We start from the raw sequence: 15546 nt of genomic DNA, 5'->3' as shown, positions 1-15546 counted from the left end.
CAATCATTCCATGATCCTGTGGCCCCTGACACCTCTTCCTGTCTTTGCCTTGGTGCCACCCTGCCGCTCAGGAAGCTTGAAAAATTAGAGGAATTTCCAGCACTCCAAAAAGCAATTTACCAGTACATACCAATACTCAGCAACTCAAGAAGAACAGCACCCTCCCCCCATTTAGGTTTTATTCTTGGAATAAATCACTAGTTACAGTTTTAAGTCCTAAAGAAACTACCAAGACATGCATCCAGCTGTAGTTTTGGAGTGCTCTGGAGTTGGGATGATTTTATTCTGGCAAGGTAACAGCCTCAGAACCAGTCCTGCTACAGCACAGACCGTGGCACAGCTGTGTCCCCAACACTGTCAACCCCTGCTATCAACAACAAATGCACCAAGATTCAAGCCCAGACCTTCAAGCACAGGAAAAAAGTAAACATTTATTAAAACTGAAATTTCTGCCTCAAAAAAAAAAAACCAAAAAACCCAATCAGAAACAAAAGCCTGCCTGGCAGTCTCCTGCAGAGCAGAGCATGTGAGACATCCAGCAGAAACACTCCAGGATTCTGCTAATTCCCATTTCCATGCACAGCAGTTTTCCCAAGGGCCAGGCAGGAGCCTCTCCTCACTGGATTAACCCCCAGGAGCACCAACAACTTCACAGCAGCTGCAAGTGGATGCTCTGCAGGACACTGAGCATTTCCATTTACAAAGGAATGCTGAATTCCATCCTACCTTTCCTCTTCCTGCCCTGCTTGTTCCTTTTTTCTTGCTTTTTAAAGCCCTGCTCTAGAAATCAAGGACTATTTTAGCAGGAGATGTTGTTAGTGGGAAATTGGCTTAAAACAACCAACAATCCAAGCAGAGCAGTCCAATATTGCCAATCCAATGTTTGCTGCTCAAGTTCCCAGCTTTAATCCATTTCTGCTTGGGCTGCAAACTTCCCTTCAGCTATGGATCAGCCTCCTGCCAGACCATTCCCAGGTAACAGCACCTCTGTGGAGAAGAGCCTCACTTTAAAAAGAAATATCTGACTAAGTGGCATCCTTAATCACTTAGGATATGGCCACACTGCCATTTGTAGGAGCTAAGTTGTCCTAAGCTCCTTCCAAGCAGATCCACACACACAAATCCAGTATTTTCCTAAATCCCTGCACTTTCCTTCTCTGCTGCTCAACACAGAGAGATTCTCACCAGCAGTTTCTGCTGCCAAACCCTCACAGATGAGTTTCCAATCTCAATTTGATGCAAATTCTTCAAGAGCAGCACTGCTCTCCCACACCACCTTCTACCATCCAATACCAAGATCACCTCAGTCCATGGAAAACTCTTCAGTTCTTCACAGGGTAGAAGGGCTCAGATGTCTTTGGATACTTAATTCAGCAATTCTTCTTCAGCAAGAGCAGTTGATATGAGTGCATTTCTTCCAAGAATCAAGATTTATATCCTGCTTTTGGAAATAAATTATGGAGTTCTTATAAATCTTGAGTGCCTGCCTTGCCCTCCACTGCCTTCAGCACTGAGCTTTGGAAGATCCCATTCCTTAGGAACACAGTCAATCTTCCAAAGCAGAACACCATGAGCACAATGTTCAACATGTCAAAAGCAGGAAAAAAAAAAAAAAAAACCAGACAGCAGAACATAAGGATTTGATGCAGAAAAGCCCAGGCTGGGGAGCATCCAAGGCCACCTCGGGCACAAGGACACAGTGGGACCTCCAGGGTGGTTCTGTGCTCTTGTTTGACTTCTTGTGGCTCTTTGGGAGGTTTGGCCAAAGGAAGGTCCAGAAGGAAAAACTGGCAGGTAACCAAAGCCCAGCTCAGGATCCCCTCCTAACTCCAGGCTGGGCTTACCAAGGACCTGTATTTGCTGATGCCTTTGGGTATTCCTCGAGCTCCCCAGGCCCTGGAGGCCCATGGTCATCCCCCAGCTGTCCAGCAAGGCTGTGATAAGGAGGCCACTGAGATAAGGAGGTCACATGCTGTGCAGGGCTGCAGGGGAAGGTGGCTGCACCTGGACCCAGTCACCTGGGAAACTGATCAGTGAGACTCCAATCAAAGTCCAGCTGTTTGGAGCCCCTGGGATATTTCCCAGCATCATCCCCACCTTAACAAGCAGTTCTCTTTCTTTTAGGGGCTCCCTGTTTGCTCTGCATTGAGGAGAAGGACAGGCAGAACCAGTAGGGCTGAGCTCAGGTTCTGGTCTGAACTTCTGGGTCATGCACAGATTTCATATTTCCACAAGGAAAGTGTGGACCATCAGTAGCAGAATCTACCCCAGTTTTCTGTGTCAGGGCTGGCAGTTTGCCTCACCTCCACGAGGCATTACTAAATATGCAACCACTGAAACAGAAATACTTCCCCCTCTCTTCACTCTCTTTCAGAAGTCAAACCTGACCCCTCTCACCCCTAGTGCCTCCTGGAGCTGGATCAAACATCAGAAAATACCATTTCTCTCTTCTGCCAACCATGAGAGGAAAATATATTCAGTTCTCCAAGTCCTGCTTGCAGAGCAGGTAATGTGAGCTTCTCCCCATGCAGAGAAAACTCTGCAGCCCACAAAAAGCAGGGGAGATAAGATGTGCCACATCACCATCCACCCCTGCTCCACTGCCTCAACACCATGGCTGAGTTCTGACCCACAGGGAGGGTCCTGGCTGCCACATTCAGCAGATCTGGGGCCAAAGGTGATGTCCTTGTCACAGCTCCCTTAGGGGAACAAGGCAGTGAGAGGTGAAAGCAGGGCTAAATCCAGCACAGCCTCAGCTGCAGATTCCTGTGTTCCAGCAGCACATCCAAACTTTGACCTGGAATCTGGGTCAAAACAGCATCTCTGGGAGGTGTGTCACAGGTGAGTGTCCCCAGGATAGGTGTCTCTAAGTGCTGAGCTGGGTCCATACCACAGAGAAGACAAGCAGGAGCTCTGCCCCGCTCTGATCAGAGCGGGACTTGCTGTGGATCAGGGTGGGAGAGTCACTGTCAGCCTGTCCTTCCCATCCCTTTCCCCTCATTAGTTTGCTAAAGGTGTTCCACAGCACTATCAGATGAGGGGTGGAGCTGCTTACTCATTCCAGTTACCTCTGGACTCCAACCCTCTGTGCCCTCCTCCAACCAGGAAAATGAGCTCCAACAGCTTTTCCTGACAGAAAATACAAGATTTGCTACCAAGAACCTGCACATCCAACAACAATCTCCATCCACCTAAGCACCACAAGAAGGACCCACCCCACCAGCTGATTTCAGGGCTATCCTGCAGTTACATTTTCAGCTGTATGAGTCATTAACTGATTTCTGCTGATTAAGGGGAAAAAAAAGCTGCCAACCTCCTGCATTTCAGGCTGTTCAATATTGCAGCTGCACCTCAGTGAGGCTGTGGAGAAGCAAAATCTTTGTACCCTGCTGCTGACTCCATCACAGGCTCAGATGTAGACTATGACTAAAGCACTGGGGTAGAACCAGTTACTCATGCAGCTCCAGCAAACATCAGAGCAGCCATCCTTGGGTTGCACTTTAGACACTGCACATGCACTTGAAGAGCAGATACAATGCTAATTTTAGTTTGCATATCACCAAACACAACCACAGCCCTTAAAGAAGCACCTGCTCATTCTGCAAGACATGGAAGTGCTTTCTAAAGCCATTTTCTCCACAAGTGCTTTCATTTAGAGTTCACTTCCTCTTTTTTTTTTCTTTTTTTAATTTCATTTTATGCTCTCTGAAGAGATTTTTTTTGTTGAGGGCAAAGATTCTCTCTACTGCTTTGCCATAAAAACACAAGCTGTTAACCTTGTAATGTTTGCCATTAGAGCATCCATCACAAAAACGATGCTCTAAATACAGCAACTGGGGCTAATGACAACTGAGAGAAGGGTTAGGTCTGTTCACTTTTTCCCTAATGTGTTTGCAAATGGATACCACTCCAAGACAAATTTAAGGCATTCCCTCTCCAGAGCTTTTTTTAGTAAGATGTTAATTGAAGCTGCAATGTTACAGAGGTGACTTCATCCTTCAGGCAGCACCTTCCTGATGTGGAAGGATGGATTTTCCACCACACAAGCTCCCAACGCCTCCTCCAGTAGCAGGGAGGAAAAATCCCAGGCTCTGCTGCACCCCAGAAGCCCTCAGAGCTCAAACTCCCCTTCTGCCATCTCTGCTCTTGATTTAAATCTGGGAGTTCTGTCAGGGAGCTGCTCCTACCCCCGGCTTTGGGTTCTGATTCCCACCCTGTCCATCCCTGCCTGCAGCTCCTGCTCCTGCTGTGGAACACTCCCAGCCCACCAAGCCTGCACTGACAGCACACACAGATCCCTCTGCAGCTTCCTCTCCATCCCAATCCCAATCCCAATCCCAATCCCCCCTCTCCTGCCATTTCCAGTGCAAGACACACAGCCCAGCCCAGCTATCAGATTCAAATTTTATCACATTTAGCTGTTAAAATCACTATCAGCTACATCTACCAGCTTTTGGGCAGCTCTTCCAGGAGAGGAGGGACTGCAGGAGAGCACACAAGGAGAATCCTGGCTGATGGAAAATTTCCCAGCTGGAATTGCTCTATTGCCACCAACAAGCAAGTGCACAGGGTTAAAAAAAAAACAGACAAGAAACAAGAAATTTCATCCACAGCACCTGTATAAAATAATTTATCATCACCCTGTCGTTGCTAATTGCTATGTCCCATCCTCTTCCACCTCAGAGCCTTCTGCTCCCAGTGTTTGCAGTTAATTAACAGCACAGTCACACATCTAAAAATATAAACAACCACACTCCAGCTGCTGAATTTTCTTCTTTCTCTATTATTTATGGTCAAGCCTAACTTAATGATGCACATATGTATGGTGAGTATTAATAACACTAACATCTCCAGGTACTGAGGTAGTAATTTACTCATTGAAGGATTACCAGGGTGTCTTTCAGAGCCCCTCCCTGCCCCACCCCTAACACAACGTGGTAATGAACATGTAAATTAGAAATCACACTCAGACAGCTTGTGGGTCACTTTAAGCCTGCTCACAAAACCCTGGAGAACCCCTGGGACAGCCCAGGGTCACTCAGGGCAGTAAAATTCATGGAAGAAGTACACTATTATTTTTAGCAAGAAAAGCAGAATTATGAAGTGTTTTAAAAAAGTAGTAGGACACCCAACACATCCTCCAGAAAAGGAGGCAGAGCTGGGAGCTCAAAACCAGTGTTACTCATTATATTTAGTCCCTTCCACCAAAAACTGCAGAATTTGGGGGTTCAGCCTCATTCCAGGGTCTCTTATCAGAGGTCTGACACGAGGAGCCCACAGCATACGTGCTCCCCAGCAGTGCTCAGCCGATGCTATCAGGACAGGGCTCAGCCTTCATTCTCAGTTTCCTTGTTGAACTTCAGAGATGTTTTTGTGGTTTCCAGAACTGAAAGCAGACTGGGCCCCCTCTGTGCTCCCAGCACAGCTCAGCTCCTGGGGCTGTGGCAAGGCAGCTCTGCCTGCAGAGCTCCCCCCTCTCATCTCAGAGACCACCACTTCAGCACATCACCAACAACATGGAGACTTTGCAAACCAGTTATAGTAGATTTTCTGCTTCGATTGTGGGATAAAAGTCACAGATTGCTGCTGTACCTCAAGGCAACTGGCAGAGGAGCAAAGGCACCATGCTCCTCTCCGTGTCCCTGAGGTCCCAAAGCTCAGGGCAGCTCCAGAGCTGCTCAAAGCCCTCCTGCCTGGATAACTCTCCCCTTCAGGAACCTGGCTGCACTTCAGGAATCAGAGTGTTTAATCTAAATATCAGCTAAGGACTCAGTAGGACCCCAGGCTGAGCAGAGCTGTGTGGAACAGGCCATGGAGAGCCAGCAGTGCCAACCTGATTTCTGCACCAGAGATCATCTTACCTGGCAGACTGCCTGCTCCACGAGTAATCAGCACCTTTTTCAATACCCAAGGGATCTGATTTCTTAAACCCTCTTGGACAGGCAGATTCACTTAACCAGGCATCAGGTTTGAAGGTTGAACTTTGATTAACAGGCTCAAGTGTCTGAGACTGATTCTTTCTAACCCAGTAACTCTTAACCCACATAACCAAGCCCAGCAGGCAGTGTGTCCTCCACCCAGCAGCTCCCAGGAACTCTCTCAGAAACCCAGCAAAGGAATAAAACAATCCCAGCAGGCTGGAAAAAGCAAAGGGTGGTTTAGGCACGGTGCTCTTTCAAGCCACACTCGCTGAAAATGAGCCCAAGAGCAATTTCTGAGTCCCTGACACCCAGGAAAGGCAGCTGGTCACGTGCTGCTGACTTCCTAATTGATTTCTTGTGGTTTAGCTGCTGGAAAGGGCTCAGCAACACAGTATTTTCCCAAACAAGCAGTTGCTAAAATAACAATACCCAGCTGAGAAGTGCAGAAGCACCCAAAGCAGATTCCCCAAGATCAATACCCTGCACATCACCAAAGCACAGCAGGAAGAGGTGGCTCTGGAGTCACTTTTTTGGACTTTCAACTCAAACCTGACAATGCAGCCACAGCCACCAGCCCTCCCTCAGCGGCCACTTGGCTCAGACAGTTCTCAGCTGTTGGCCACCACTTTTTAAGCCACCAATGATTATAACTTCTCATTTTGCTGGTTATCAGCAAAACCAGCCAAACAAAATCTGCTCTTCAGACAAACACAGCTGAGTATCTGCCAAGGGTGCTCAGCTGGGCAGGAGCTGCTTCCAGAAGTGAAAACACTGCAAGGTGACTCTGGCTGTGTCAGTTCAAAATTCAGTTGAGAATTCACTTAAATTCCCCCAGTGGAGTTTAGCAACTCACACCTCTGAGGCTGCATTGCTCCTTTCAGTTCACACTCACCCTTTGCTGGGTTCCCCAGCACGTCCCACACTCCAACCCAGGCTGTGACCCCTTGCAGGGAGATCCCAACCTTCCCTGAGAGGCAGAGCTTGTGCTGGAGCCTCAGGAGCACAGGCACAAGGAACAAATCTCTTCCCTTTTCTCTACATAAACAAACCAGGCAGGACCACAGGGCTGCCCCAAAAGCAGCTTTGAGACAACACTTCCTCCAGAGGTTTAGGGGAAGTGACCCAACTTCTAACCAGGCAGGTGGAAAAAACATCCCAAGGAGTCCTTTGGAAACAAGTAGGTTGGTGAGGAACATATTTGTGAAGTGAATAAAAAAATCTTCATAAAAAGAATTTGTGAAAGGTGTTAAGAAAAATGCAATCAGCATCTCACTCCAAAGGTGCAGAGATCAACAGATGAGCAGCAGTAGCAAATGAACTCACACTGTGCCCAGCACAGCCTTCTGAGCTGAAGTCTGTTTAAAAACCCCACACCTATCCCAGGATCATGGAATGGTTTGGGTCAGAAGTACCTTAAAGCCCATCCAGTTCCAGCTCTGCCATGGGCAGGGACACCTCCCACTCTCCCAGGTCACTCCAAGCCCTGTCCAGCCTGGCCTGAAACACCTCCTGAAGCACAGCTGCTCTGGGCACCCTCACAGGGAACAATTCCTTCCCAACATCCCATCTGTCCCTGCCCCTGCCATTCCCTGTGTCCTGTGCCTCCATCCCTTGTCCCCAGTCCCTCTCCAGCTCTCCTGGAGCCCCTTCAGGCCCTGGCAGGGGCTCTGAGGTGTCCCTGGAGCCTTCTCCTCTCCAGGTGAGCACCCCCAGCTCTGCCAGCCTGGTTCCAGCCCTTGGGGCATCTCTGTGGCCTCCTCTGGACTCTCTCCAGGAGCTCCACATCCTTCCTGTGGTTATAGTGACACTTCCTACAGAGAACACTCTTCATGCTCTTTCAGGTGAAAATCTGACACTTCAAAATGCCAAACCCTTGCTCCTCCCCACTTGTACAAACGTGGCAGCTCCTTTGACCAGAGAGAAGCCAAGGAAAGACGCCCAAGTGACAGGAGTGGAGAACCTGGCGTGGTTGTGTAGCAGCTCTAAGGAGTCCAAGATGCATGAAGAGATTTTTAAAAACACTTCTCAAATCCTTCACTGTCAGCAGAGCCACAAATAAACCCTTATTTATCTCAGCCTCCAGACAAGTCCCAATAATACCCAGGGAAGGCTCTGAATCACAGTTGTTTGTAGCCCCAAGTGAAGGAGTCTCTGGAATTATGCACATATGCAGAGCTGCAAATGGGAAGCACCAGGGCAAGCAAAAAAAAAGAAAGTGAATGTAAGAAAAAACCAATTATTCAGCATATTTCTTAAAGAGGTAACTCTACTCAGATGCAACTCCAGCTGGCAAATCCTGCTGATTTTTCTCCAACATCCACTTCTGCCTCGCAGGATTAAGCCCATTACCAAGGGGAAAAGCTGTCCCAACACCTGGCTACACAAAATGCAAGGTTTAGGGCAAACTGGGGGCAGGATTATACCTGATCCAATACATTACAGCACCCAGACCTTATTTCCAAGGAGGTGTGATTATACTACATGAAAATATGGAATTTTCTGACCCTCACCCTCTGCCAGAGAAAAGGAAAAAAGATTGTGAAACTCTAAATGTCATTCCTGACAAGAGCATTAAAACTTGTGCTGGGCATTTAAGAGTGTAATAATGGAAACACCATGGGAAACACCATGAGAATAACTAAGATTTTTGTTAATTAAAATATTTTCAAAGGACAGCTCACGCAGGGAGAACATCCAGTCCAATTAAAGAAAAACAAGATGTTGACATCTGCAGTGCTGCTGAACTTTGGGGGATTTCACAAGTGCCCCTTGCTGCTCACTCCTGCAGCTCTGGGAGTCCCATCCCTGGGGGGGTTCCAGGCTCCCTGCCCACAACAGGGGCTCTGCAGGGCCAAGAGGGGGATATTTGTCCTGGGGGACCCAAAGGGTCACCATGACCCAACCAGCTCCATCAAGCACCAGCAGAACACAGGAAAAAGCAGCTTTTGAAAGCCAAAGTTGCCTTTTCCCCCTGCAGCCTTCCCCAATCCCAAACCCAGCATCAGAGGAAGGGCTGGGAGCAGGAACTGCCTCCTGAGCACTGACCTCACACTTCCACATCTGAGACTACAGGTCATGGAGCACTTTGTCCTCCTCTTGGTTTCCTTCACCCTTGCAAAAAGAAAGCCAAGGAACTGTAGGAAATACAGGTTTATCCCCCATAACCCAAGGGGTAGGGAATGGGATGAGGAACAACAACTGCAGCCATGGCCAGGAGCTGGTTTTGCTGTATCCTACCAGACCTTGCTTTTGAACACCAGGGAAACCACACTGAGCCAAACTTCCATGGATGAAACTGCTCCTCATCCCAAAGAAAAGGTGGAATTGCAATGCAGAAGAAACCTGCTCTGTTCTTACTCAATGAAGCAGCAGGGAACCAGCTGAGCACAACACAGATTTTTCAGGCAAAACATCTCTCCAAAGGGGAAAAAAAAACTCTCATTCCCCTCTGGAAAGCTGCATCCAATGCTGGCTTTGGCATCCTGACAAGGCAGTACACAAAACAGATGAGCACACTCCTTTCTCCAAAGAGGGGACAAAAAGGAACCAGGACAATCCCTCTTGGGAAGAACTCCACGCTGCAATTAAAGCCCTAATAAAATATTAAGTCAAAATGCTAAAAATACACACAGAGATCCAGCCACGAGCTTGGAGATGCTGGAACAAATAAAAGATAATTTGGAACGTGAATGCAAAGGGTTGGAAATGGGAAAAGAAATGGAATTCTGGGCACGATCCACATAGGAGAAGGGTCAGGGAAGATCACGGGGAGGAAAAAAATAAGGAATTTGTGGTGTTGCTACAAGAGCCTGGAATAGCTCTGGTGGAGTGAAAGTATCCTGAGTGTAAACAGAAAAGAGAAACATGGATAAAGAAAGGAATCAAATGTGTGTGGAGGGAAGGCAAGATTGGAAAAGAGCTGCTTAACCATAAGCTGTAGGAGATTCTTAGCCCAGGAGAAGCTGTATCACCCCAAAATTTCAGAGGACAGAACCCACAAATAAACCCCAGGGGGTGCCTGGACAAGTAGGAAAGTCCCTGACCATCAGAATCAGTAGGGGAAAAGCCAATTGCTTTTTCTCTACCAAAATATCAATATTTACATTTTGTTTGGAACAACGAGGCCTACAAGGGAGAACAGGCACATGCTGCACACTTAATAAATGCTGGAAATGGGATTCCAAAAATTATTCTATATAAATGGGAGCCTAAACATTTCATTTTGATAAAACAAAGCAGCAAGCACCTTCTTTTCTCTCTCTCTCAAAGAAGATGGTTGTCATGTTGACACCTGGGATGCAGAGAGAGCCAAGGCAGCAGTGACCCAAATATAAATATAGTTCCTAAGAGGAAATATCTGCTGTCTGACAGAGGATAATGATTTGGAAGGATTTTAGGGCACATTCTACAGGCAGGTATCAGCCTATCTACCTCAAAGCTGCATTTCCTTCTACTTTGCATACACTAATGTATAAATCCAACATTAACAGCAGCTACTTGGTTCCTAAATGACACCACCTAACAATGTGCAATTAATTCACCCAACTGAACCCAAAGTTCTTGGAGTTTTTTGGGTATCCATGCATGGAGTGATCTCTGCACAGCACTGAACCCCATGGCAGGAGCTTTGTGGTACCTGCCAGATTTTAATGCTTTTCTGCTGAAATAATTACAGCCACCACCACCCATCCATCAGCAACAGCCAGTGGAAATGAGCTTTTCAAGCTCATTTAGTGAACCTGGAGGCTCAACAATTTTGCCTTGATAGCTTTTAGTCCTCCTGCAGCCTACATTTAGCTACCCAGGTCTTTGAAATATGGATGTGTTGGAATTATTATAGGTCCTGAAAGGGATTCTGTGCAACCATTCTGCTAAATGAGCTGTCTTCTTCTGAGAAAAAGCTCTGCTTTTGGAGGAAGCATGTGAGCAGAGATCAGCTCTCCTGCTACAGTTCCCACTCCTGGTTCATCTCCAGAGCTACCCAGGCCTTGCTGCAGAGCTGGGAAAGTTCATCAGCATTAATCAGCATCTCCAGTTTGATGGTTTAATAGAGGGGAGAGAACTGGGGGCACACAAAGTCACACTATGACTTGCTGGCCAAAAAAGGAAGCCAGATGTTGGAGCTGAGGCCGGAACTTCCGAGTTCTGCTCTCTGGTTTGAGTCAGAAGGGTTCCACAGAGGGTTTGCTTTTATTTGAACTGCTCACGGAGGGGATCCACTGGGAGCAGACAGAACCTCAGGGTTAGGGGTGTGGTTGTGATGCTGCACCTCAGCTGGCACTGCTGGGGGACAGAGGCAGGGGACAACACCCTCAGCTCCCTCTTCATCAGAAAACCCTGCTGAGAAGCTGAGCCCATCTGGCTGTGTGCCAGCACTTCCTACCTGGGCAGCAGCAGCAGCATTCCCATCTCCTGACAGCACAGCACCCTGAGCTCACCACAGCATCCCTGAGCTCACCTGGGCCAGCAAACGAGAGCACAGCACCCCTGAGCTCACCTGGGACAGGCACAGGCAGCACAGCATCCCTGAGCTCACCTGGGCCAGGAAATGGGAACACAGCATCCCTGAGCTCACCTGGGACAGGAAAAGGGAGCACAGCACCCCTGAGCTCACCACAGCATCCCTGAGCTCACCTAGGCCAGGGACAGGCAGCACAGCATCCCTGAGCTCACCTGGGACAGGGAGCACAGCACCCCTGAGCCCACCACAGCATCCCTGAGCCCACCTGTGCCAGGGACAGCAGCACAGCCCAGACAGGACCCAAGTGTCCCCAGGGTGATGGGACAGCCAGGCCAAGGGGCTCTGCAGGAGCAAGAAGCTGCTGCTCCCTCCTGCCACAATGTCCTGGGTCACCTGCAAGGAGCAGAGTGCCCCCAAAGCAGCTCTGGTTCCCAGGCACAGCCTCAGGGCCACCAGCTCAGCAGGGCTGACACAGAACAAACAGGAGCTGTTCTGGCAATTGAGCAGCAGCTCCTTGGCAACCACGAGCAGCAGGATAACCCAGGGCTCAGCAGCCTCACCTGGCAGGAGAAGCTGCAATCCACACACACTCCCCTCCTTCCTGAATGGAAGGAAGGCTGCAACCATCAGCAGGCAGCTTCAGGCACAAGAAAACAACAGCACTCACTGCTGAAGTGAAGGTGGGGAGAGAGGCTGTGGAATGAAAGGCAGGATGCTGCTGTGGGGAACTCAGGAACAGCCGAGCTGCAGACGCCCACTGCCTGCTCCATTTCAGTGCCTCACACAGCACAGGGCCACGAGACTCCCTGGAGCTGGGAACCTCCATTGTCTGCTCGCCTGCAGGCCCAGGGACAACCTGGGGGAAGTGGGATTTGCTCTGGGAGAAGCTGCCTGCAGCTCTCCAGCATCTCTGCATCCCAAACCTCACACAGCAGCATTTCCTGGAAGTGCCTGTTCCTGAGCTGTTTCGGTTGCTGGCAGGATATAAATCCCACAGAGTGAAGAATGTATTTCCCAGGAGGCAATCACTGAAATTCCAGCCTCACGTGGGAGGTGCAAATGCAGTTCCCAGGTGAGTGGTTTGCTCAGGAGGTCCCAGCTGGGCTCCCAGGGCTTCAAAGATGGCTCATCCTCACAAGTGGAAGGAACAAAGGTGAAGGAAAGACATGGCTATTTTGGAGAGAAAATAAATCCCTCCAAGGATAGCTCCATCAACAGTATTTCCTTTGAACCCGTTCATAAAATCCTCAAAAGGATCCTAAAATGTGAGGAGGGAACAATGCAATAATTTGTGGTGTGTGGAAGCAAAGCTTGAAGTTGGATGTGCTCTGTGTGTTCAGAGATGAACTCCAGAGAAATCCATCTGGATTTTGCAGTGTCCTGTTTTCCCTACAGAGACACCACAGCATCCACACCACCTCTCCTTTCCCTCAGGAAGCCCCAAACTGGACTTTGGGGCCCCAAACCAGTGCACAAGCACTACTGACACACACAGCAGGCAGGAGCAGCCCCAAGAACCCCCACACAGAGCTCTCTGCAAACACCTCTGAAAGCAAAGAAACACTAAAGCTTCCTCTGAAGCCAACTTTTGAGTGGCATAAAGATTCCTGAGCCATGAGTGGCAACTAAGCCCAGCAAGCAGGAGTTTGTTCCACAGCATTTGCAGTGCCTGAGCTCACTGTGCATCACTGCATTCCCTCCTGCCTTCCCAACTTCCTCCCAAGATCCCTGCCCAGTTAATCAAGCTCTAATTCATCCCTGCTCATTACCTTCCACATCAACCCAGCTCAGCCCCACTGAGGAAAACCTGCTCCCAGCAGCCTGTTCTTCTGGAGCAGAGTTTAATTCTGTTTTATTTGTTCCCTGTGTGCCTTCCAGCAGCTCCTCTTCACACTTTCCCAACTGTTTCCAGGAAGGAGGGTGCTCTAGCAGCAGAACATGCCCATCTGTAGGCTCCAGGGAAATGGGAACAGAAGGAAAATCTTGCCCAGGAGTCACATGATGAGTTACAACAGTAAATCCTGCAGCACAGCCCAGGGACTGCTGCTCAACTTCCACAGGCAGGGAAAAAAAGAAGAAAACAAGGTGTAATTCAGGAGGATGAATGTGTGTGTGCACAGGGATGTGAGGGGAGAACCAAGGAGTCCTTCTGCCAGGTGCACTGTGAAGTGCACACCCTGGCCTGCCAAACCCTGCAAGCCATTTACTCACCTTTTTGAGCCTGGGCTGGTCACTAAGAATCCACCTCAAAAATCACCCTTTGCCAGAAGCTAAAGCCACAAAGAGCTGGGACATGTGGCAGGCATGTCAGGAGCCCACCCTGAGCACCCTCAGGCTACTGCCATAAAACACTACCAGTATTTATACATATAAATATTATATTTATATGTATTTTACTGAGAAGACCCTGTCCCACCCCAGCACATCCCAGATGGAACAGCAAAGCCTCTCCAAGGGCCTAATGGAGCTCACCAAAGGGGCTACAGAGACCAAAGTTTCAGTAAAACACCAGTCATGTATCAGTAGCACATCACATAGTGAGCAATGTGATTACCTCACCTCTTGGGTGAAGAAATTCACAACCAGGATCCCAAATCCCAGAAGTTAAAGGGGTGCAAAGCCTGATCCTCCATCCCCAAAGGCAGGTTAAGGTACAGTGGGGTGAGAACCAGGCCAGGAGCTGCAGCCTGAGCTCAGTGGGGCTCCCTGGGTGAGCCAGGGCAGAGTCCCAGGAGCAGATCCAGGGCTGCTGAAAGCATCTCCACACTGCTGCCCACCTGCCAAGGGCTCCTTTGTGCCTGCCCTTGGCCACCCCAGGAAACATTTGGAGAGAAGATGGGATACCGATATTGGGATAGAAGATATCCCTGTGGATACAGTAAGGGGAAACCGAGAGCAGCAGCTCTGGGCCGGTGTCAGTGAGCAGCACCCCGATGCCCTGGGGGCAATCCCCACCTGCCAGCCCGGCTCTGCGGGCACCCACAGGGCCAGAGATGGCTCCTGAGCCCTTTCCTGGGGATGTGCCGAGGGTAGCAGGGTGCGGATCCCGGCGGGCCGGCCCTGTCCCTGTCCCCGGCTGCCTGCGGGGACAGCCGAAGGCCGCTGTCCCCAGCACGGAGCAGAATCCAGGTCACTCCTCCGGCTTACCCAAGGCTCCGCTGGAGGCCGGCAGGAAGAGCCCACAGCTGGCGCCGGAGGATTTAATCACCGATGGTTTGGGTGTGAAGGGACCTCGAGGCTCATCCCGTGCCCCGTCCAGGGCCACCCTGCGCTGTGCCCGGCCGCTGCCAGCCCTGCCCTGCCCCGCCGGGCCGCGGGCACCCCTCGGCGTTAACGCCACAAACCCGGAATTCCCAACACGCCCGGGCACCACGGCTGGCAGGAGGGATCCGTGCCTTCCCGGCCTTTCACATCCTGTCCCGGCGGTGGCCCGGGGGTGCGGCCGCCCCTCGGCCCCTCAGGCTCCGCTGTCCGGGCCCCGCGGGACAATCCCCCCTTTTCCTTCCAGCCTCCCGTCCCCGCTCCCCCTGCTCACCATGGCCGCGGCGGCCCCGGGGCGGCTCTAGGCAGGGCGCCGCGCTCCGCTCATCTCATGGCCGGCGGTGGCCCGGCGGGGCCCCCCCACCCATGCACCGGCGAGCCCCCGCCGGCCGCGCAGCCACGGGCACCGGAGAGCTGCCGGCACCCAGCCCCCGGGCCTCCCCAAGCGGCGGGACGGGGAGCCCCGGGGCGCCGGGCAGGGCGGCGGGAGGACGGGCGGGAGCGGCGGGCGGCGCGGCCCGCGCGGTGCGGGGCCGGTGTCGGTGCCGGGGCTACGCCAGGCGCATCCCGGGCCCGCCCCGCCCTCCCACCGGAAGCGCTCACCGGCGCCCGCTGCCAATCAGAGCCGGGCAGCGGCTGGGCGCATGCGCAGCTTACCGCGGAGCGCTGCCCTTCGCCATCTTGGAGAAGGGCGCGGCGCTGCGCGGGGCGCTGAGGGAAGGGCACGCCCGGAGCGGCGCCTGGCCCCGCCCCCGCAGCACTGCGCATGCGCCGAGGGCGCTTTCCCGCGCGGCAGGAAATGAGAGGTGATTGGGCTGTGCCTCGGTGGGCGTGGCTGTATAAGGACACACCCGGTGTGGGCGGAGCTTGAATTGGGGATTGGGAATTGGGATTGGGGATGGG

At 51.0% G+C, this 15546-nt stretch overlaps 1 protein-coding gene across 2 annotated transcripts in view; it reads right to left on the bottom strand.

The window, feature by feature from the left end:
- The window catches only part of XPO6 (exportin 6), a 60870-nt gene extending 45654 nt beyond the window's left edge, over positions 1-15216 (bottom strand). For both annotated transcript variants that reach the window (XM_084216287.1, XM_084216288.1), the window contains exon 1: positions 14918-15216. In XM_084216287.1, the coding sequence (XP_084072413.1) occupies positions 14918-14920 (3 nt within the window). In that variant the 5' untranslated portion in view covers positions 14921-15216. The remainder of the gene's footprint in view (positions 1-14917) is intronic.
- Positions 15217-15546: the final 330 nt, after the last annotated feature.

This window comes from Fringilla coelebs (genome assembly GCF_963513975.1).
Source record: "Fringilla coelebs genome assembly, chromosome: 16".
Lineage (NCBI taxonomy): Eukaryota > Metazoa > Chordata > Aves > Passeriformes > Fringillidae > Fringilla > Fringilla coelebs.
The sequence above is the reverse complement of the archived record's forward strand: the minus strand, read 5'-3'. Positions and strand labels throughout refer to the sequence as shown.